Below are 19638 nucleotides of genomic sequence, written 5' to 3'. Positions count from 1 at the left end.
GAATCTGAAGGACAGCACTGCTCCAGACTCATTCTGTCCTAGCAGTCAAAGAGGGGCTTGGTTTCTTGAGGTGAAGAACTAAAGCAGTAAAGCTATTTTCTGTAGTATCTTAATCCAGTAGACTTCATCTCAGTACACACAAAAGCTTTCATTTTCCCAGTTAGTGTCAGTACATGGGACAAGGAGGAACTCAAGTTGTTTGAAGCATAAATAGAATCCAGTCACTGGAGTTTCACTGAAGCCCTTCAGCTTTCTCACAAAATATCATGCTGCATGTTTGCAATTTATCTTGTGGACCACAGAAATGGGAAAACAGAGAATAGAAGGGCTATTTTAAAGTTTTCACATGGTCACTTTGTTCTGCTGCTTTTATAGAAGCCCCTTCTAGTACACTGTGCCCTTCATTGGCTGTATGGACAGGGTTTATGGCTTCCTTTTTACTGTCTCATGCGTAACTAAAACTAATCTTGCATCCTTGTCCACCCACACATATGCATACTTCCAAAATATTTTTCTATCCTTATGTCTATGGAACCTTGTTCTTTCGTGTTCTGACTAAATTACGTGACAACACTGAGTTTCATTGTTACATTTCACCATTTCCTTCCCTAGCCGGTTCTAAACTTTGCAATTCTTTCTAGGGGCCACATTCTGCTTCAGAAAGCCTACTCTTCTCACAGGCTCAGACTTGCTAGATTTGGGGTGGCTTGCAGAGAAGGAACATAACCCCCCTTGGAGAGACTCGGGTAGTCATTATACATATGGTTCTGAATGTAAAGGGAAGGTGTAACTGTAAATGTAAAATCTGTAAGTTAAATCTGTACTGTTAATGTAAATTTGTATCTCTTCCTCCTATAATGCAGCAAAATTGGACTGTTTTTTTGACTAATCACTAGATTTCGGTATACTGTGCACAGGACTTATGATGTAGTACTGGGTACAACTGCTTTGTTGATAAGAAGATGGTGCTTGCCACTGTCATAGAGGATTAAGTGCAGAGTATCCTTGCCAAAGTCACCTGTCTTCTAGTGTCTCTGATAACTACCCTCGACATAATAAGAAATTAAACCTGTTTGTTGGTAGTGAGGCTGAACTCTGCCTCTCCTGATTCACAGAAGGAAAAAGCCAAGAAGTAATGGCTAAAAGCATCTGACTATGCTTTTTTTGTGACCTTTCAATATGGCTGTCCTGTAGAAGTGCCTGCATCTCCCCAGGCTGCCTGACACTTCCTGAATCCTGAACTAAGCATATTGAAGTTCCCAGGAAATCCCATACTGCTTTAGCCCTATTTTACCTGTTAGGGCATCAATATGTAGCACAGTGGAGGCACAGAATGTCACGGCAGTGTTTCTATTGGGTTCTTTTCAGAGTGATTTTACTGACCTGTGAGCATCACACGATACTGGAAGACACGGTGTACCACTTTCAGAAGCTGGTGTTTCACACTGTAAGGGCTGTCACTGGAGCTTTGCTGTCCTCAGTGGAAGAAACACATACATCAGGGGGAATGCGAGCTCAGCAGCACATTGTCATCTTAGTTTTAATCCTAGTTATTAACTCTAACACATCCTCAAAGAGCTTGATAAATTAATAAGTGACTGAGAAACCACTCCAATATGTTTCAGCAAAATATGTACTCATGGATCTGTAGATTCACCAACACAAATTCTGTATGCACACACAGGAGTGTGTGGGCAACAGAGACAGAAACAAACACATCATGCACAAGTGAACTTCTCATTCCAGTTTTAGCACCAGGTCTGTGAAAAAAGACTATTCTTCCATTCTACCCTATGTGTGAACACTGGTGGAGTTACAGAAAAAAATAAATCCTTGAGTAATCCCCATGGCAAAGCCATGCATTAGTGCATGTAAAAAAAACACATGAGCCTCACCTCAAACTCCTGAATCATGGTAGCCAGTTGGGAATATTTAAGGCACATTTCATCTAGCAAAGCCAAATTTCTGTCAAACTGCATAATGAATGCTGAGTGGTGATGCAGCCTTGATTTTCTGGAGAGAAAAACATCAGCAACTTTCTGGTGCTCATCCCTAAGTCCACAGAAAGAAAAGAAGCAGCAAATAAATAAATAAAAGTAAAGAAGTAGAGCCATACTTCTTGCTTATTGCATTAGACCCACAGTGGCTCTATACACTGTGCACTTAAAGCCTAGGCTGAACAGCAGGAAAGGAGGAGTGCTTCAGGACAGATTGACAACACTACAGGCTGCTGTAGCATCGGCACCATGGGGGCTGGTCCTTTGGCTGTGCCTCTGCCATAGCATCACTGTGAGGCTCATTTCGGGACATGGCTCCTGCTCCTGTAAATAGACCTTCCAATTGCTGCAGTGCTTTGTGGGAGCACTATTTGTGGGGGAGAATATAGCATTTGTTGTAATATTAGATCTTCAGCTCTCCTTCACTGTTTCTCAGCACTGCCTCACTGTCACCTGTCTCAGTATTCAGGTGAACAGTGTTGAGATATTTATAAAGCATGTATAAGGAGAGAGCAGAACAAAATCTGAGTTCACAAAAGAGGAAGGAATCATACTTAAAAGAGGAACGTGAGTTCCAGAGCAACAGAGTGTCTTGAGCAGTGCAGGCACAGGGAAGGGCTTACTGGAAGCTTCAGGTGTGGTAATCACCTGGGAACCTATTTGGGTGCAGGCGTATAACATATATATATCTGTTGTGCTGGCAACATTTGCAATACAGTCCTCTTTTATCGCCAGTGCCACAGAGTAGTTCTGGACAGAACACTTGGGTATTTATGGTTGCATTATTTTTGTCTTAGGGAACTGGCAGCATGCTGTTAGAGTAGGGTTGTGGCTTCTTTAGTACCCAAGACATTTTAGATCCCAGAAACACTGTGTCTGTTTGTGTTCTAAGTGTATAAATCATAAATCATCGGTGACACTTTTTAAGTCTTTCTCTCAACAGTCCCTTGGTGGGCACAAACCAAAACACAGTTCCCTTTAGCCTCTCCTTTCCTTGTTGTATGCTTTGATTGGGAAGAGCAGGGCTGAAAGGAGACCTGTGCCCTACATTTAGGATTGTTACTGAAAAATTCTAGTAGTTTAACTGACTTCCTTAATTGCTCAGTGGCTGTACAGAAATAGGATCATCCATTCTCAGTGACCAATGCCTCCTGGAGTTTGGCAAGTTGGAGGTGTGCGGTTTCATGGTCCATCATTCAATAGAGCCTGGCAGCCTGGCTTAAATCAGGGGCCTCCTCAGCTGAATGAATTTTGCAGCATTGTCTGTTCTATTCGTGGTCTTATTCTCTCATGGAAAGACTTTCCCCTGTAAGGATGTTTGATGTAGTCCCATTAACAGGCTGCCAGAGTCCATTTGGCTTGGAAGCCTAGCGTAGCAGATCCCTGCCTTGGTGCCGGGAGCAAGGGGATGTCCCTAACTGAGACCTACACAACTGCTATGTAGATTTCTGTAAGCAGATGATCTTTAGGATCAGTTCTGATGTAAGTTTTTCCTGCTTTCCACAGCATGAGCCTGTGACCTTCAGGCCATAGGTGTGAAGCCACTTGGTGATGACTGAGAAGTGGCAGGGGATAATGCATATGAAGCTGGCTGTTCTCACACTGACTGACAGGGCCATTTCAAAGTCATCGGCTGTTCACTACACACATATTTCAGTGTTTGATTTCTTAGCCTGACGGCTTCTACATTTACTTCCTTCCTGTCTGTATGCAAAATCTGCCAAAGTGGTTCAGATTCTATTCTTTTCACTTCTGCTGGGATGGTCAAGGCAACACCAATGAGTTCACCCACCTGCTACGGGGAGGGTATGTTAAGGCCAACAAACTATGCCATTCTGTACTTGCCATTTAAGGACTCTCTCTTCCAGTTCTTCCAGGATGTCTTGGTGTAATTCATAAATTTCAGGGAGTTCACTTAAACCTTGCTTGAGTTTAACTTCCTCTTGTTCATTTTCATCATCATCTCCGAGCACTTTCAAGATACCTTCATAGAAATCCTGTGAACAACAGCATTGAAATGAGGCAAACAGACTTAAAATATCTTTTCTGAAATTATTATTACAATTTCTTGACTCCTAAACTATGCTTTCTAAGAATTAAAAGCTATGCTATCAACAGCAATAGTGTTCAGTATGACAAGGAGATCAGAGAATATGTTTTCTTTCATCCATTAGTTCATACAGTGTTTCAGCTGAATTCCACAATGCTATCAACCTAAAATGGAATGTTTCACCAGATCAAGCCATAAGACCCTTATGTATACAATGCTTTGGTATCTTTTTATTTCCTTTCCCCTCTGCTTTCCTGGGTCTGGTTTGTCTCATTTTTACAGTGTTTCTTAACCCAAAACATAATTTTTAAAAATGAAGGGTGAGATTCTCACCTCATTGGATCCAACATCTTGACATGAAAAACATTAACAACTCCATGCCTTGTGCTAGAATTTGCACTAGCTATACTTCTGAACTTAAATTTTAAATTATGGAACAAATAATTTTCCCTATGAAACCTGAGTCCTTTCTTCCTCATCTAAGAAATGGTTTTCATCATGAAGTGGTTTATAAATTATGTAGGCAGAGGGGCAATTTCCTCTATATTAAAATATGGCCCACTCTAGTACATAACAGGGCACCTATTTCAGAGCACATAGCAAAATACTTTCCCAGGTTTGAGTTGCCAAGAAATGAAATTTTATTCTCTGGACTTTTAGGGACAATCTTATGAACTTCCCTTGGCCATACTGGGATTTATCATGGCATTTCTCATGACACTGGCTTCTGTCTAGTTAATTTTTTTTTAAGTAGATAGAGTTATTAAGGAGGAGTCTAAAAAGAACAGACTTCCATAAAACTTGCGAATGTCCAAGTATGAGCAACACATCAGAGTATGCTTCACTGTGAATCTATATTTTATGTTGAATTGTCCACTTTGGACTGATTAAATCAAGGTTGCTGTACTAATTTCGGCATGGTGAGATGTGGTTGGTATGACTGTGATCCTGCTGAAAGGTTCTGCTCTTACACAATAGGAAAGAGTCTAGTCAAAGAGCTTCAAAGTTCCTCTCTCATGGATAGGAACTGACTCCAGGCAAGATCAGGTTTATTTTCCTTGGATTAATTCCTGGTTTTTCTGTTGTTACTGTCAACTGCAATGTCCACACTGGCTCTCTGTGAACTGGGATGACTGGATTATCTAATTGATGATAGCCAAGAGTCACACATGGACAATGTTGGGGTATTTTAGCAACGGTAACAGCTAAAACATTTGTTTTCTGAAAAGCCACTAGAACTAGGTAAAAAAAAAGATCATGATGACAGTTTTCTTTTTTATTAACTATATCCTGGATGAAAAAATATCATAAAGATTTCAGAAAAAGTATTACTATGTTTCCTAATTATCTGGGTCTAATTTCTGCAACATGTCCTGCCCCTGTACCATAAATAATCCCAATGTTGTGCTATTAAATTTCCAATTTTTTTTGACGTGAGTTATCCTATCTAAGTTCACGTTTCAGCCAGTGTACAATTCAGAAGTTTTTCAAGCAACTAAACCAATCAATCTCTCTTCTGGATGCTTTTACTAACTCAAAGGAATCTGCAACCTTTCAAAGTCCTCAGTCATCATAATTAATCCAGATCAGGGAAAGGGAAAGAATCTAAAGGGTTCTCTCAGCTTATTGTGCCTAGACAAGTGAATAGCTTGCAGTTCACTAGTGATGTGCTTAAGTAATCTATTACATTACAAAGATGTCATCTTTTCCAAATTAACATCAAACAGCTCTCTATCTGTCCACTTTCCACTACAACAAGCAACAGGATTAACACTCCTTTCCCACAGCATCTCACTAGATTTAATTAGTTATTAATTGTCTGTCCCCTTGATTATAATGAATTCTCAGACAAATAATTAAATTCCAGTTGCCTGGATAGCCAGCCTTCTAGTGATTAACAAAAACCCTGCAGCATAACAGTAATCACTATAAACATCCATTAAAAATAATTATGTCACTGTTGAAAATCCTGAGTGTCTGTGAGGCCATTATTCAAATGCAAAGTGCTTTTCCAATCTCACTAACTGTAATCAGTCATGGCACCTGAAGGTCTCCAAGTCTCTCACAAAAGCCCAATGTCTAAGTACAGGAGGTACTAAACACTGAGTCTATATAATTCCCTGATGGATCAAAACTTTCTTAAAACAGCTTCATGAACAGAAGTTGTTTGGTTCAGGGCTCTGGTGTGATAGCTACAAAGCTCAATCTCATCCAGGGTTGGATGAGCCTACAGATCTCACACAGTCTTATGCCTGTACTTGCATGTGCATGGAAAGCATAACCCAAGCTGCCTAGGTGACACAGAAGGTTAGCAACCCAGCTATGAAAAATACATTTCTGAAATATAAACCTTTTTATTACATTTTGGGGATCCATAAGTAAGCCCTTTATAGCCATCAAATGGCCATATCCTTAACATTCCTGATATAAACCCTACAAATAATGAAGTGAAACAAAGAGGATCAAACCCCATAGCCACAAAGGTTGTTGGCTTGGGTTTTTTTCCTTTTGTTTGTGAACATCACTAATACACACAAGTTATGTCTCTTCCCTCCAGAAATGTCTCTGAAGAATTCTGTTCTCTGCTGTAAATGGGGACTGTTGTCTGGAGTTTGTTATGAGAGTATGAGACCAGGAGGAATTCAGCAGGGTTTCAACAATATCTTATGGTTTATCTGCCTAACTGACACAAGATTGGCTCTTGGAAGAGAATCTGAAGCCCTCTTTGAGGTGATGAGCCTCCCCACAGGATGCTGGGATATGAGATGCTTTACTGATGCTGGGAGTGCTGGCTGACACTAACAGGAAACAGTTAGGGTGTGAAGTTTTGGGAAAAAAAAAAAAAAAAAAAAAAAAAGGTGGCTCTAGGCTACAGAAAAGTAGCCCAATTTACCTAGGATCAGCAACCTTGATACTTTTGTAGCAGGTAGTTATTTCTAGATACTCTTTCAAAGAAGTCAGCAATGCCAGCAACCAGAGGTTTTTGGTAGAGCACTTATCAAGAAAGTTCTGTACAGGTTCATCATCTATATGAAATGTGATATTCTAATAAAAGGGCAAGAGGTGTAGTTAATTGGACAAGAGTTAATCCTGGGTTTAGCTTCCAGGATTCTGTGAACAGATGCAGAAACAGTGAGTTTATGTATCATTTCTCTCCAACAATAGGGGTGAATGTGTGAGTCCACCTGCAAATTTCAACTGTAGCAATCCTGTATACATGTTAGCCTTTATTAGCTAAATGAGTGAAATGAGAACATTTAACCTTGCAGGACCCTGGTGAAAGGAAGGAAAACCTCTTGTCAGACTTACGACTTTTCAGGCAGGTAGGTTACCCTGGAGAAAAAAATTGCCTCTCTGTACATATATACATACATACATGTAAGTATATGCTATGCTGGGTGACTCCTTTTCTTCAACTTCTACTTCAACAAAACTTGGAGTGCAGTAATTCATTCTGGATTCAGAATGTCTGTTTCTTTTTTTCTGTATATAACAGAACAGGCCAAATTAGATCAGTTCATCCAATAGAGATGAATGAATCCCTGGGAACTGGGGACTACTACAACCAGTCTAGTAGAGGCAGTCAGAAAATGATAGGACTGAAGTTATTTTCTACCTTTACTGTAAAAAGCTAATGGTTCTGCCATCTGCAGTGGGTTGAAAGCAACTATGAATATTAGAAAGCTGAGTACACTAAAGAAGGGAAAGTTGGGATTTTGACTTACAGGTGTAGCTAAACAGACAGTCCTATTTGAAAGAAGACCTTTTAGAATTGTCCAAGAAATGCTGATCAGTTGCTAGATTTACTTGGGTTTCTTATTTTTCATCTTCTAAAGCACTAGCATAGACAATTCTAATCTAGTCATAATGAAAATCCTAGTCCTTGCATATTGACCACAATGGCAGCAGAACAGAATGGAGAAGGGAGTACACAACCATTAATATTGTCTTTGCCAATAGTAATTTTTAGTCCTATGGTTTGACCAGAAGTTCCTCTGCAGGTGAGGATTGAGGTTCCTTGTCACTGGCTCACAGCATTGTGTTTCTAGCATCAGGCCTGCATTTGAGCTAGAAACTGTGACGTTCTAGTAGAAAATGATGATTATAGAGCAAAGCCATTCTTTAATAGGCCAAGAGAAAGATCTGAAACAAATAGCATTTCTGTGAACAAAAAGTGCACATTGTACTAGAAGGAACAGATTGCTAGACTGTGGTTGAATTAGAAAAACTCTGAATGCCTGCAGTCTAAGGATTATGGGTGACCTTGATTCCAGGTCTTGAAAACAGTGTCGATTTGCTCTTTATTACATAGTCTCATTGGGAGGAACAAAGACCGTACAAAGCAGAATAGAGCTGAACTGCTTCCCAAATTTTGAATTAGCTACACATTGTTGTTAACAAGGTAAAGAAATCCTAATTCAAAAGGATGCAATGCAATGCTTTGAAGACGTTAATCATCTGCTGTCCTTGCCAGAGAAAAACTATGTAAATTTACATGAAGCAGAGGTCTGACCTCTACTGCTGTCATGGCTGAATCAGCTTTTCTGCATATATCTCTAGTCTGCATTCAAGAAAAGGGAATGGTCTGATGGGTGAATAAATTCCCCTGGGATATTTCTACAATTTTTAAAATAGATGTGTGAGTTTCCATTAGGGAATAACACTGAAAAAAAAAAAAAGGAGCAAGTGTACAGAGCAGATGCATTAGTGGAAAACTGCCGCTATTTTTCTGCCTTTGTCTTCATATGGGGATACCAGCACTTCAGCTACAGAAATAATGTCTACGCAGAGCGTGTTTTTACCTTCTTCACACCACAACACCCACCTGGCATCCAGACTTTTATGCTTTTCAGCAAAATACACACATACATCAACATACATGCATACAAAGTAATTTTACATGTATAGCTAGAATTGCAATTGCTTCCCTAGTCAAGCTGGTGTTTTAGAGGACCAATACTAATGGAAAGTCATCATATTTGACACTTTGTAAGGCAGCTAGGGAGGGCAACAGGAAATCTTGTTGCAGCCCAAATTATGTAAATAAGGTCTACATTAATTGCATAAAATGGGGCAGGATTTTACAATCACTCTCACTTCTAGAATGAAGGTGGATTTAATAGATTCTGCATATTGCAGAATCCAAAGCTCCTTTGGACATCTAGGCATTATACCTGAGGGGAGGGTGAAGAGTTCAAAGGGGGAAAAGACAGCCTCCATATTAAAGCCAAGTGCAGACATGAGGTGCTGTACAGTACCCTATGAACCGAGTCTGACTCATGGAGATTCTTGGAGGTATCTGCATCACAGTCAGCAGCTCCTCTCTGAATGATGAAAGTGGCACTCCTGAATTAAAGAGTGGCACATCATCTATAGCAGACTGAATGACCTCTGATCTGTATGGAGCAGTGATCTCACGTTTCTCACTACTGGACTCAGCAGAAACAATGCCAGATGAACAGCAGAAAATGCTATCTCAGCAACCACAATTAGTCCCTTATCCTGCCATACAGGGTACAATCTAGGTCAGGAACCCTGACCTCAACACACACTCACATGCAGCCAAATAGACACATTCATCCAAAACACTGCAAATGAATTTCAGAACCAGCCGACTGTACAGTATGCACTGAGAATACTGTATCAGTGCAGCTTTTTACCAGGGAATTGTCCTGATCCAGATGTGCTGGTGTGGCTTCCTTCTCCTTTTAAAAGATATACAGGTTATCTGAAAGCTATTTTAGCTCGGCATTCCCACTGTGGAAGCTCCCCAGCTAATACATAGTTATTTTCCCACTGCTGATGAACACAACAATGAATAAATATATGAGAAAAAAAGTCAGCCTAGTGTAAGTGAAGGCAGGCTATTCTTTTGTAACAGTGTGTCCTTAGGCTATTACAAGAGCTTCAGAGGGCCTAACAGCAAGCTAGCTCTTTGCTTAGCCAGCACGTTGCATTCACTAAAACATTTTATTAGGAAAGTAATGACTTGATTGGTTCAGCAGAAGTTTGAACATCATCCAAGAAATTCACAGTGGTAAAAAAGGCTCGGCAAATCATTCACTGGAAATGTAAATAATTAGAAAGATGGAACGGGATAATTAGATAGATGGAATTTTGTTTTGTCTGACATGTAGCAGTGATTCCTAAATTAGGCAGTTAATTTTTGGTTTTGAGAATGTGCCACATACAAGAATTCTGAAAATAGTGTTTAATCAATGAGGTTTAACTCTTAAGTTAGAGGCTCGAGCACTACAATTATTTTGTTCTTTTTTACGTCCTAAGATTTATTTTGCAGTCATGAACACTGGGATGTCCAGTGCAGGGTTGAATTCCAAACTGCTCTGAAGGCTGGAGAACCAGCACATATCAATCTTTATCATATTCATAGCTATATCTCCAAATGCTTAGGAAGCATAAATCTGGCTCTCTTTGTTTCTAACAATTGTGGTCAATTGTTTGAGGAAAATGCAAACCAGGAAACAGGGTCAGTTTTCTTTTTCAAAGGAGATGTTGGGGCTGATGTCTTTTCAGTGCAGAGCTGTCCTTAATTCAGTAAATATCTCGGAGGGAAGTAATAACTTCGAAGGGGTTTATGCACACACAGAGATTTTATGTGCAAAAGCCAAAGGCAAAATAAACACGAACATGGTACACTATTAAAAACGAAAGGCAAAACAAATGTGATCAAGATACACTATCAAGGAAATGCTTGGTCCCATACAGACTGGGATCCTGAAGCAATCAAAGTCACACTAGGTTTCATTTGTGTACATCTTGTAAAGCCATTTGAAACAGACCAGCTGAGGGGAAGCAAATAAACCATCTTGGTGATGTGTGAAATTTTAGACTGAGAAAGCCACCTGCAGCATTTTGTTCAGGAGCAAGTACTAAAAAAAAGATGTCAAGTGCAGCCTGCACTGCTGGGGAAGCATAATAGGAGACAGAATGATGAAGCTTGAAGATTAAATGATCCTGAAGGAGATTCAAAGACTAATCGACTTTGGAAAAACTGTGAGTACCAAGAGGTCATCAACTTGGACTAGAAGGCCCTGACAGTTCCACCTGCTCAGACCAGAATGGGTCCTGAACTCATTGCACCAGAGAACTGTATTACCTTTGAGTAGGGCAAGTAACAGCTAACCTTTTAGATTATTATCACTACTTCCACACCAACGGATACCAAGTTTGTGAGCTAACACAATGTTTCCAGTCTTTCAGTTCAATAGCAGAGTGGGTGTATGAAAATGTCATCATTTTGGCAATCAATCAGTTTATTAAAGTCTCCACTGAAAGGCCAAACAGAATCTGTTATGCTGAATGAACAGCAGCACTAGCCAAGCCTGGAAATGAGATGGGAAATCGGTCTTGCTGCAGGCTTAAGAAAAGCCATTTTTTCCTTTCTGAAAGCAGCTAGGGTGTGGTTTAGTTCTTTGCCTTTCTTACCAATATGTGGATTTACATGAGAAGATGAAACTTGAGACTTGATGCTAAGTGTTTAGAAACTGTTTTCTGCAGAAAGTTGGTGATGGGAAACAGAAATGCATGCCTGGGTTGAGGAATGTTGTCAAGGAAGGTCCTAACTGGCCATGAATGTTGTGTTGAACCTTGAGATCAATTTGGTGACTGTGGGCACTCTTGGTTGCTTCTGAAATCTGCCAGTGGAACTTGTATCAATAGCAAGTGCACAGGAAAGCATGATTTTTTGCTGATGTGATTATTCTTAAAACTATTCAAATACAGAAAAAGGAACAATTAGAATTATTGTAACTTTAAGTGTCACGGCAGTATTGAAAATATTGCTTTGGTTAGGTAATAACCAATATTACCCCTACATTCTAAGGGATTTGCATGTTGTAATAGTAATATTGGTAATAGTTTCTCTAAATATTCTGAACAATACACTGGGCAGCAGGTGAATACAAAGATTTAACACTAGTTGAGACAGAAAAAGTGACAGCGTTTTCTAGATTGAACATGTTTGCAAACATTTGGAGAAACCTGCAGATTATTTCTGAATGCCACTGCAGTAGGTAGGTATCATAGAGATGTCAGCTTATACCAGTAGAGACGGGGTACGCCAGGGTGACAGACAATCAATGAAACTCAGAAACATACCCTCTGAGCCTTTTCCCATAAAGATTTCCCATTCATACATCATCACTAGTTAGAAAGCCAGCTCATAAAAACAATTAAATCTTATCTGAGAAACTTGCTTGTTGGCTCTGCTGAAAAAATGCCTCCTGTAACCCTGAAAGGAGTGTATAGGTCAAGACATATATGAACTTTTCCACTATATAAGGAAATAATTAATCAAAATTGTGATTTTGCCCTTCTTAAACTTCATACGGTTGGTGACTGCTCATCTGTCTGATGCGTTCTGCCAGTTCTCAAATTGATGAGATTTTACTAAACTTTCTGACTCAGAGAATTGGGACAGGGAATGTCACAGTGCCTGGTTATAGTTATTCTGACATTTCACAACCAATAAGTGGCTTAACTTTGCCCACCAGTGCATTCATTCAAGGGTTTACTTTGGTCCATTTCTTACTTTCATTTGACATATTAACTTCTCTTTTTTTTTCTCTTTCTCTTTTCCTTAATTTCTTTCATAAGTAGGGAAATAATGAGAACATGCTAAATATTCATAAGATCCCTTTAATCCAGTGGACTGGGCAGGCAGGGAAACAAATTTCACTACACAGGAATTTACCAGAGGAAGCAGAAAAGGGAAGGGATGGGGAAAAGTCCTGAAGTATTTTTTTCCTGCCTAAGAGCGTAGGCAAGGCAGCCTGACAGTAACATGGTGCTATAGCAGCCATGAGGGTGTGCACCATTTATACTGAGGGTAAAGGCACTGAAAGGCATTTCAAGTTCGGATATATTTATTGAAAAGTTTTCTGGCATTAGTAAGTCACTTTTATCTCCTAGAGGTGTATGGAAAATGCCAGGCTGTAATGCAAATGAGAGGCCTCTCCTAGACACCTCCACTAAATACTCTCACTCCACTGTCTATGTGCTTTCCACAGTGCTGCTCTCCAGCCTCTTGTTCCCTAGTATATATATACAGCCAGGGTTGCCCTGTCCCAGGCACAGAATCCCAGGCACTTGTCCTTGTCAAACTTCATGTGGTTGATGATGACCCACCCATCTAACTTGTCAAGGCCTGTCTGCAAGGCCTTTCTGCCCTTGAGGGAATCGACAGCTCCTCCCAATTCAGTGACATTGTCACACTTAGTATCCTTTGAGTTCCAACCTCATTACTTTTGTCTCCATCAGAGTTCCTGTTCCACTGCTAGTGCTTGAGATGTCCTCCAAGGACAACCTGGGGTCACTTTTTCCCTTCTCAGGAAATTTCTTTCCAAGCAGCAGTGGAAATAGCAGCAGTATGCTTTGTGTAGTGACTATTATTCCTTATTACCTTTCAACTAACAGCCAAGAAAGATACTGACAGCAAGGCCATCTAAGCTGTGTACCAGTCTTTAGGGAAGCAGAGGAAGATCTGTTAAAGGGACACAGAGTATTCCAGGACTAAGTTACCAGTCAGTTTATGCCATGCAAGAATTCTCTATCAGGGACTAAAAGTGATTATTTCTGGGTGTTCTCTCACATGTTTCTGACACCAGAATCTGTATTTTCGCCATGGTAATTAGCTGTGTGTCTTGGCTAACCCAAAATGTTTTGGTATTCTAAACCTGAGACCAAAGTTGTTACTGTCTCATTAAGACCCTATGGCGCAGCCAGAAGCAGAACCAGAAGGTGCCTGTCTTTTTCATGTTCACATTGCCCAAGCAGAGCTCTTTTGCCTCTTGGCTCTGCTCTTTTCCCTTTTGCTCTTGCAGGGCAAGATAGCTGAGGCAGTGCAGGTAGAGGCTTTGGCTTGTTTTTGTTTCCCTCTAGCCTTAGAAGAGAGTTGCTACTGGGTAGAGACATGAGAGGCTGCATTTCAAAATGAAAATCTTTCAGAGTGAATTTTGCAACATCTGCCTGCAGCGCAAGGCTGGCACTGGTTGGGGTTGAGCCACTGCTCTTTCTGTGCTTGAGAGTCCGTTTTCTCCCTAGGCCCCATCAGAACAGGGACCCGAGAGAGCACCAGCACCAGTGGCTTGGAGGACGCAGTGCTGATGCTGGTTGGCTGCCGCCAGCCTAGGGACAGGCAGAGAGGCTGGCACTGCAGATTCACCGAGTTCTTCAGTTCCCAAACTCCAGATGCCCGAGGGTGCCGGCCACCTTTGTCAATGGAGCTGTTGCTGCTGGAGAGATGGGGGGGGGAGGGCTGCTGCCACCTTTGTCCTTTGTCTTCCCACATGCAGTTGTCTGCGGAGGGCGCCATCTTAGGGGTTTGTCTGACATTTTCCCTTTGTCTCCGACACGCTCTGGGCTGCAGAGGGCGTCGTCTGGGAAGAGGGGTTACTCTGCCCTTTTGGAGTTTATGTTTGTTTCCGGTAATCCGTGAGAGCTCAACAACTTTGTAACTAGTGAGGATTACTGTTATTTTTTGCCTGTTGCTGTTTCTTTTTTATAGAATGCTATTTTTTCACTTATATCTACTCCTGTTCCTTTCTCCTTATTGGTGGAAAGGGATTTGTTAAATCAATGGGGAGGTAACTAATTTTAGAGTATCTGCCTCTTAAATTGTCTTAAACCAAAACACTGTGACACAGTGTGGATACCCAGAGCACACTGGCTATTACCAATACTGCATTATTAGAAAACGAGAAGCTTAAATGCAAGCAGAGTGAGTCCATTGAAACCAAATCCCCATGCTTCATAGCTCTAATCCCATCTGTCTCACTGTGAAGGGAGAGTGTCCACCCCTGTTTATCACCATCTCTGTGATGTGATATCCCATGTTATCTCCTTCTCTGCACTAGGCTTGTTATGCACCTTACACCAGTCTCAGCCTCAAGAAGCCCCAACTATTGGCCAATGCTTTTCCCTCTAGATGACAAATAATAGATTAGAATGGTTCACAGTAAGCCATTCCTCCTCAAATTCACTTAAATCCCTTCAGTGCTTTTATGTCTTTTAAATTGCAGCTAAATAAAAGGGTATCTAGGTTTCAGTGATGAAAATTATTTACTTACCATACGTAACAACTGGAGCATTTCCACATATCTGGGGAGAGAGACAAACTTTTATTAACTGCCATCAAATGAATATGGAAGGGTGGACTACATAGCTTTAATTTTAGAAGCACAACAGGTAGATTATAAAAACAAACTCACACTTTTTCTGAAGACATTAGTTCCTGGGCAATGAGGTAAGCTCTGGACTGGCCTTCTTTCTGTCAACAGAAGAAGTCAGAAGCAATTAAGAGATTTCTCATTCTACAAAGTAAAGCAGTGTTAGAGAGCACTTTAAACTGACATATTTTTTCTATAGTAAAAATAGTGAGCAGACTTTATTCTTTGTTGTTCAGTGTCTGGTATCCTGGACTTTCGAAGACAGGCCATTTTCCTTAATTCAAATACTAGTAATACAGTACAAAGTAATAGCTGCTAATACAGATGGCAAGTTTGAAAAATGTCTCCTTATTGAAGGAGGAAATTTTCTGTGGATTTTTACAGGTCCAAAATTTATCAAAGAAGCAGAAAGTGCTTAACTTTGAACAGGCTAGCTTCACAGCTGTTGAGGATATACCACCTGGAAAGGGGAGTTCTTTATCAAAATGGTCATATTCCAAACTGTTCTGACTGCTGTCAGTGAGACCTATGGAAGCAAATGGGATAAAGGGCTTTATCGAGTACTAAAAAAAAGTGTCTAAACTAAACGGCAATAAATATCTCCAGAATTAGTTCAGTACTTCACCAGACAACATTGTTTGAAATCTCAGAGGCATCTATTTAACTGGTTGGCATCTTGGAAGAAACAGATAACTGTGAAAGAAGCAAACTGTATGGCTCTGAGGTGCAAGTGGCTAATAGTATTTTGCTCCTAATTTATAGTAGAGGAAATGTATTGTACTTGAATATCTGTACTTGAATATCTGTGTATAGAGGCTTTGCCCCGGGAGGTCCCAGTTGTCCTTGATGGGCTGCAGCTGTGATGTCCTTAATTGGGCTGCAGCTGTGGCCAATGAAGATAACTGGGATAAAAAGGGGGCGGGTCAGCCAGTCAGGGAGAGCCTTGAAGGAACCCTGAACTGAGAGAGAACAACATGCAGAAGAAGGAGTCTGTGCTGTGGCGATCTGCAGCTATGAGAACACACCAAGGAGGTATGGACTTTTGGAATCTGATAACAGTATGGGACTCTAGAAATAGAACAACAACACTAATTCATGATTCATCCTTATGGTAAGAGATGGCTAAAGCATAGAAATATGTACTGAAAGGAATGTACTGGACAAAGTTTGACTTTTTCAGCTGTGATGAAGTAAGGAGCTAAAACAGTGGTCTAGTAGTTGCAAAGAAATGCAGCCCTCAGTGACTTAAAGTGGACTCAGGAAATGAGTGCGGTATCAAGTCTTAGTGACATTGCTTGCCAGACCAAGTCTGCTGGTAAGAAGACGCAGTGAAGCAGGAAGTCAAGGGTCCCTACGTGGCTGCCATGGCCTCCATCTGCTAAGCAAAGGCTTGGAGCAAGGCCCAGAGGGCAGCTACTGAAGAGGGAGCTGGGAGAGAGCTATACCACAGGACTAGGCACATGACTGGCTGCAGGGAGTAAAGATTTCTAAAATGCTGGTAGCTTTGCAGTCTTATAATAATCACTTGGACTTTGTTTCAGAGAGTGAATAGTTGAGGGACCTGCACCCACCCTATCCCCTGTTTGTAGAAATCTGTCTACAAACACTGTTGTGTAACTCAGAGTTAATTTCCTGGTTAAGCAAACAGCAATTAAATAACCCAAGACAGACAACACATAGAGACACTCTCAGACTTCTTCTGGACAGACCACGTGACCCTGAAGTCCCTGAATTTTGCCTATGACATATTAATCATAAAGATTGATGGCACTTTGGTGACAGTGCCAGTCACTCCCCTCTAAACATAGTGCCAGTTCTCAGTTGTGCTGACCCAGCTGTTTGCACAACCTCGATCAGAACCAGACTGGTCTCCTTAAAAAATGGAGCTAAACAGATCCAGCTTAAAAAAATTGTGGGGCTGGAGGCAAAACTGCCTCCATAGGGCTAGGATGAAGTTGTTTGGCCTAAGACCTGCACAAGTAGCTCATAGAACAATTTTCTAAATCAGAAGCACTGTGCAAGTCACTTCTCTGGAGTACTCTTTTGTACTGCATTTCAAAGCAGGGCAACTCATGAAAACATGGAAGCAGAAGCTCCATTGCTGTGTGTGCCACTAACTTGCCATGCTAACATGGATAAATTTCATCTCCTCATGCATTTTACTATGTGTGTGTTGTACTTCAGAGTGTATTGCAGCTTGATTGTATTCTGGTGTATTGTAGCTTGATTGTACTCAGACAAGAGTGCTACTGCCACAGTCAGAGGCTCATAGCAGTTTTATAAGCTTCGCTATCTGAGTGACTTCATAATGCCCCATTTGTAATTGTTATGCACTATGTAGCAGTTTACAGCAGCGCTAATGGTAAGTAAACTGAGGCATTACAAGAACAGTTTGCTTTTTCAGGTTAGCTCTGCGAATCAGAGTGAAGGAAAAGTAGTCCATATCTGTCTTCCAGATCCATCCTTGAAGAGCTAGATTGCAGCTGTCCTGGAGGATCTGCATAATTATATAAATCAAGAGCTGTCCCTTGAAAGGCATCTGAAGTAGGTGCTTCCTCAAGGCACACAAGTCTGTAGTTCCCAACTCCAGCATGTTTCAGTTTTATGTATGTGCACAGGAGTGCATATTTTAATATGCTAAAGGTTTGCAAAACAGAATGATTCCTGGAGTCTGGAAACCAGTGGAAATGTGTAAGGAGCAGCAAAGACATTCTTATGTACTGCTGCTTTTGAGTCAGTAGCTGCCTTGCTTGTTTTGAGACCTTTGAGACTCTGCTTACTGGTCCCTGTTTGTGCACAGTGCAGGTCTTCTCCATAAGTCTTTTTTGATTCAATGTAATTTTAAATTCTCAAGATGGAAACTAAATGCTTGGAGTGAGACTTTTTTCCTGACATTCAAGTCAGGCCTTTCTTGCTGTTTATGTTGTCTCCACTGTCCATCTTCAGACTACATTCTTTGCCTTTGCCATGTGCTGTAGAGGTAAATTATTCCTAGTGCAGTGGGGGAGCAAAGGACTGATGGCTCTGCTATTTCTAAGTGAATGTCAGACAAAAAATGGACAGCTAAGAATCCAGGATCTTCTGCAAATTGCTTTTCCCTCTCCAGGTTTCATGCATTAACCACTTTTAGAGTTTTTTTACCTTGTTGGTGAGACTGGGATCACCAAGGCTACTTTCATCATCTTCTGAACTCTTCTGTTCCTCATCTGATGTGACTACTTCCATTGGTGTCACAGAGACTGGGCACACCTTGTAGGGCTCAGTGTAGGCACTGCAGAAAAACAGAACAGACTAGCTCAATGGTGTTATTTCCAGACTCACTGTTTCTCAGACATATAGAATCCCTGCAGAACTGCAGGGCTTGGAAAGCAGGATTTATCAAGCGGGGGGTTTTTTTGGCTGCTATGTTCAAAGGCAACCATTTTAGGCAAGACTCTGAAAGGAGCAATGGGAAGTTAAATGAACTTGTTCAAGCTTCCCCAAGAGATGATTGTTCTGGCCCAGTTTGGAGTAAAAACTTCATACTTAGTTGGAAGCAGAACTGCTTTGTTCCTCCGTAGTCAACCCCTCAAAATAGATTCAGTAAAATCACACTAACATTTTAAAATGGAAGTTAGATACTGGGGCAATGGGTTTTCTGGGAAAACATCAAAAGGACAAGAAAAGTATAATGGTAATACCAATGTCATCATTTAAACTACAAGATACTCAGCTTCCAGAATCCTTGGACTGTTTCAAGGGAACATGAATTCAGCTCCAGAAACCCAGAAAAAGCTGTGCGGTTAAGAGTACTGGACCTGGTGTGAAACACAGGCCAGTGCAATACAGGCCTGTGGCTTCACAGCATTTTATTTAAAAAAAAAATTCTTTTTTCAATTAAAATTGCCAGCGATCTCAAAACCTCCACAAAGCATGACTAAAGGTGATCTGTATATGCCTAGCTCCAAATTCCAGTTGCTGGATCTTGTTAAACCTTTGCCGAACTGGTGGCCAGTCTTTCAGATTTTGTTACTGTGTACTCACAAGCTGTATTTAAGTTGTCCCTTAATTTTGACTTTTGAAATAGGTGAAGATTTTGGTGTCTTACTATGTCATGCCACTTATGATTTAATAATTCTAAAATCTCTGAACTTCATCCAATTATTATTAGCATTATTCAATTTACCAACCATTTTAACATCAACTTTTGCTGCCATCCAGTTTTGGTACTGCTCTTGGTACTGCAACACGTAACTCATTATTCCAGCACTGGCAAAAAATGAGTACCAAGCCGTGTATATAAGCTGTAACACCCATCTATTCCTACCTGACTTTACTGAGTTTTCACATTCAAGGATCAGATTTGGTTTTTTGACCACGGTGTCACTCTAGGAGTTTATATACAGCTTATACACCACAGTGGCCC

The 19638-nt window shown here is 40.8% G+C and overlaps 1 protein-coding gene across 2 annotated transcripts in view; it reads right to left on the bottom strand.

Annotated features, from left to right (window-relative positions):
* The window catches only part of FGD5 (FYVE, RhoGEF and PH domain containing 5), a 78178-nt gene that overhangs the window by 32223 nt on the left and 26317 nt on the right, over window positions 1-19638 (bottom strand). For both annotated transcript variants that reach the window (XM_071439226.1, XM_071439227.1), the window contains exons 3-8: window positions 18375-18504; window positions 15276-15334; window positions 15135-15165; window positions 3843-3994; window positions 1896-2052; window positions 1384-1471 (exon numbers count right to left, since the gene is read on the bottom strand). In XM_071439226.1, coding sequence (XP_071295327.1) covers window positions 1384-1471; window positions 1896-2052; window positions 3843-3994; window positions 15135-15165; window positions 15276-15334; window positions 18375-18504 — 617 coding nt within the window. The remainder of the gene's footprint in view (window positions 1-1383; window positions 1472-1895; window positions 2053-3842; window positions 3995-15134; window positions 15166-15275; window positions 15335-18374; window positions 18505-19638) is intronic.

This window comes from Agelaius tricolor, unplaced genomic scaffold (assembly GCF_023055355.1).
Source record: "Agelaius tricolor isolate 1412-34295 unplaced genomic scaffold, bAgeTri1.0.p SCAF_14, whole genome shotgun sequence".
NCBI classification, from domain to species: Eukaryota; Metazoa; Chordata; class Aves; order Passeriformes; family Icteridae; genus Agelaius; species Agelaius tricolor.
This window is presented reverse-complemented; position numbering and strand designations above follow the sequence as displayed.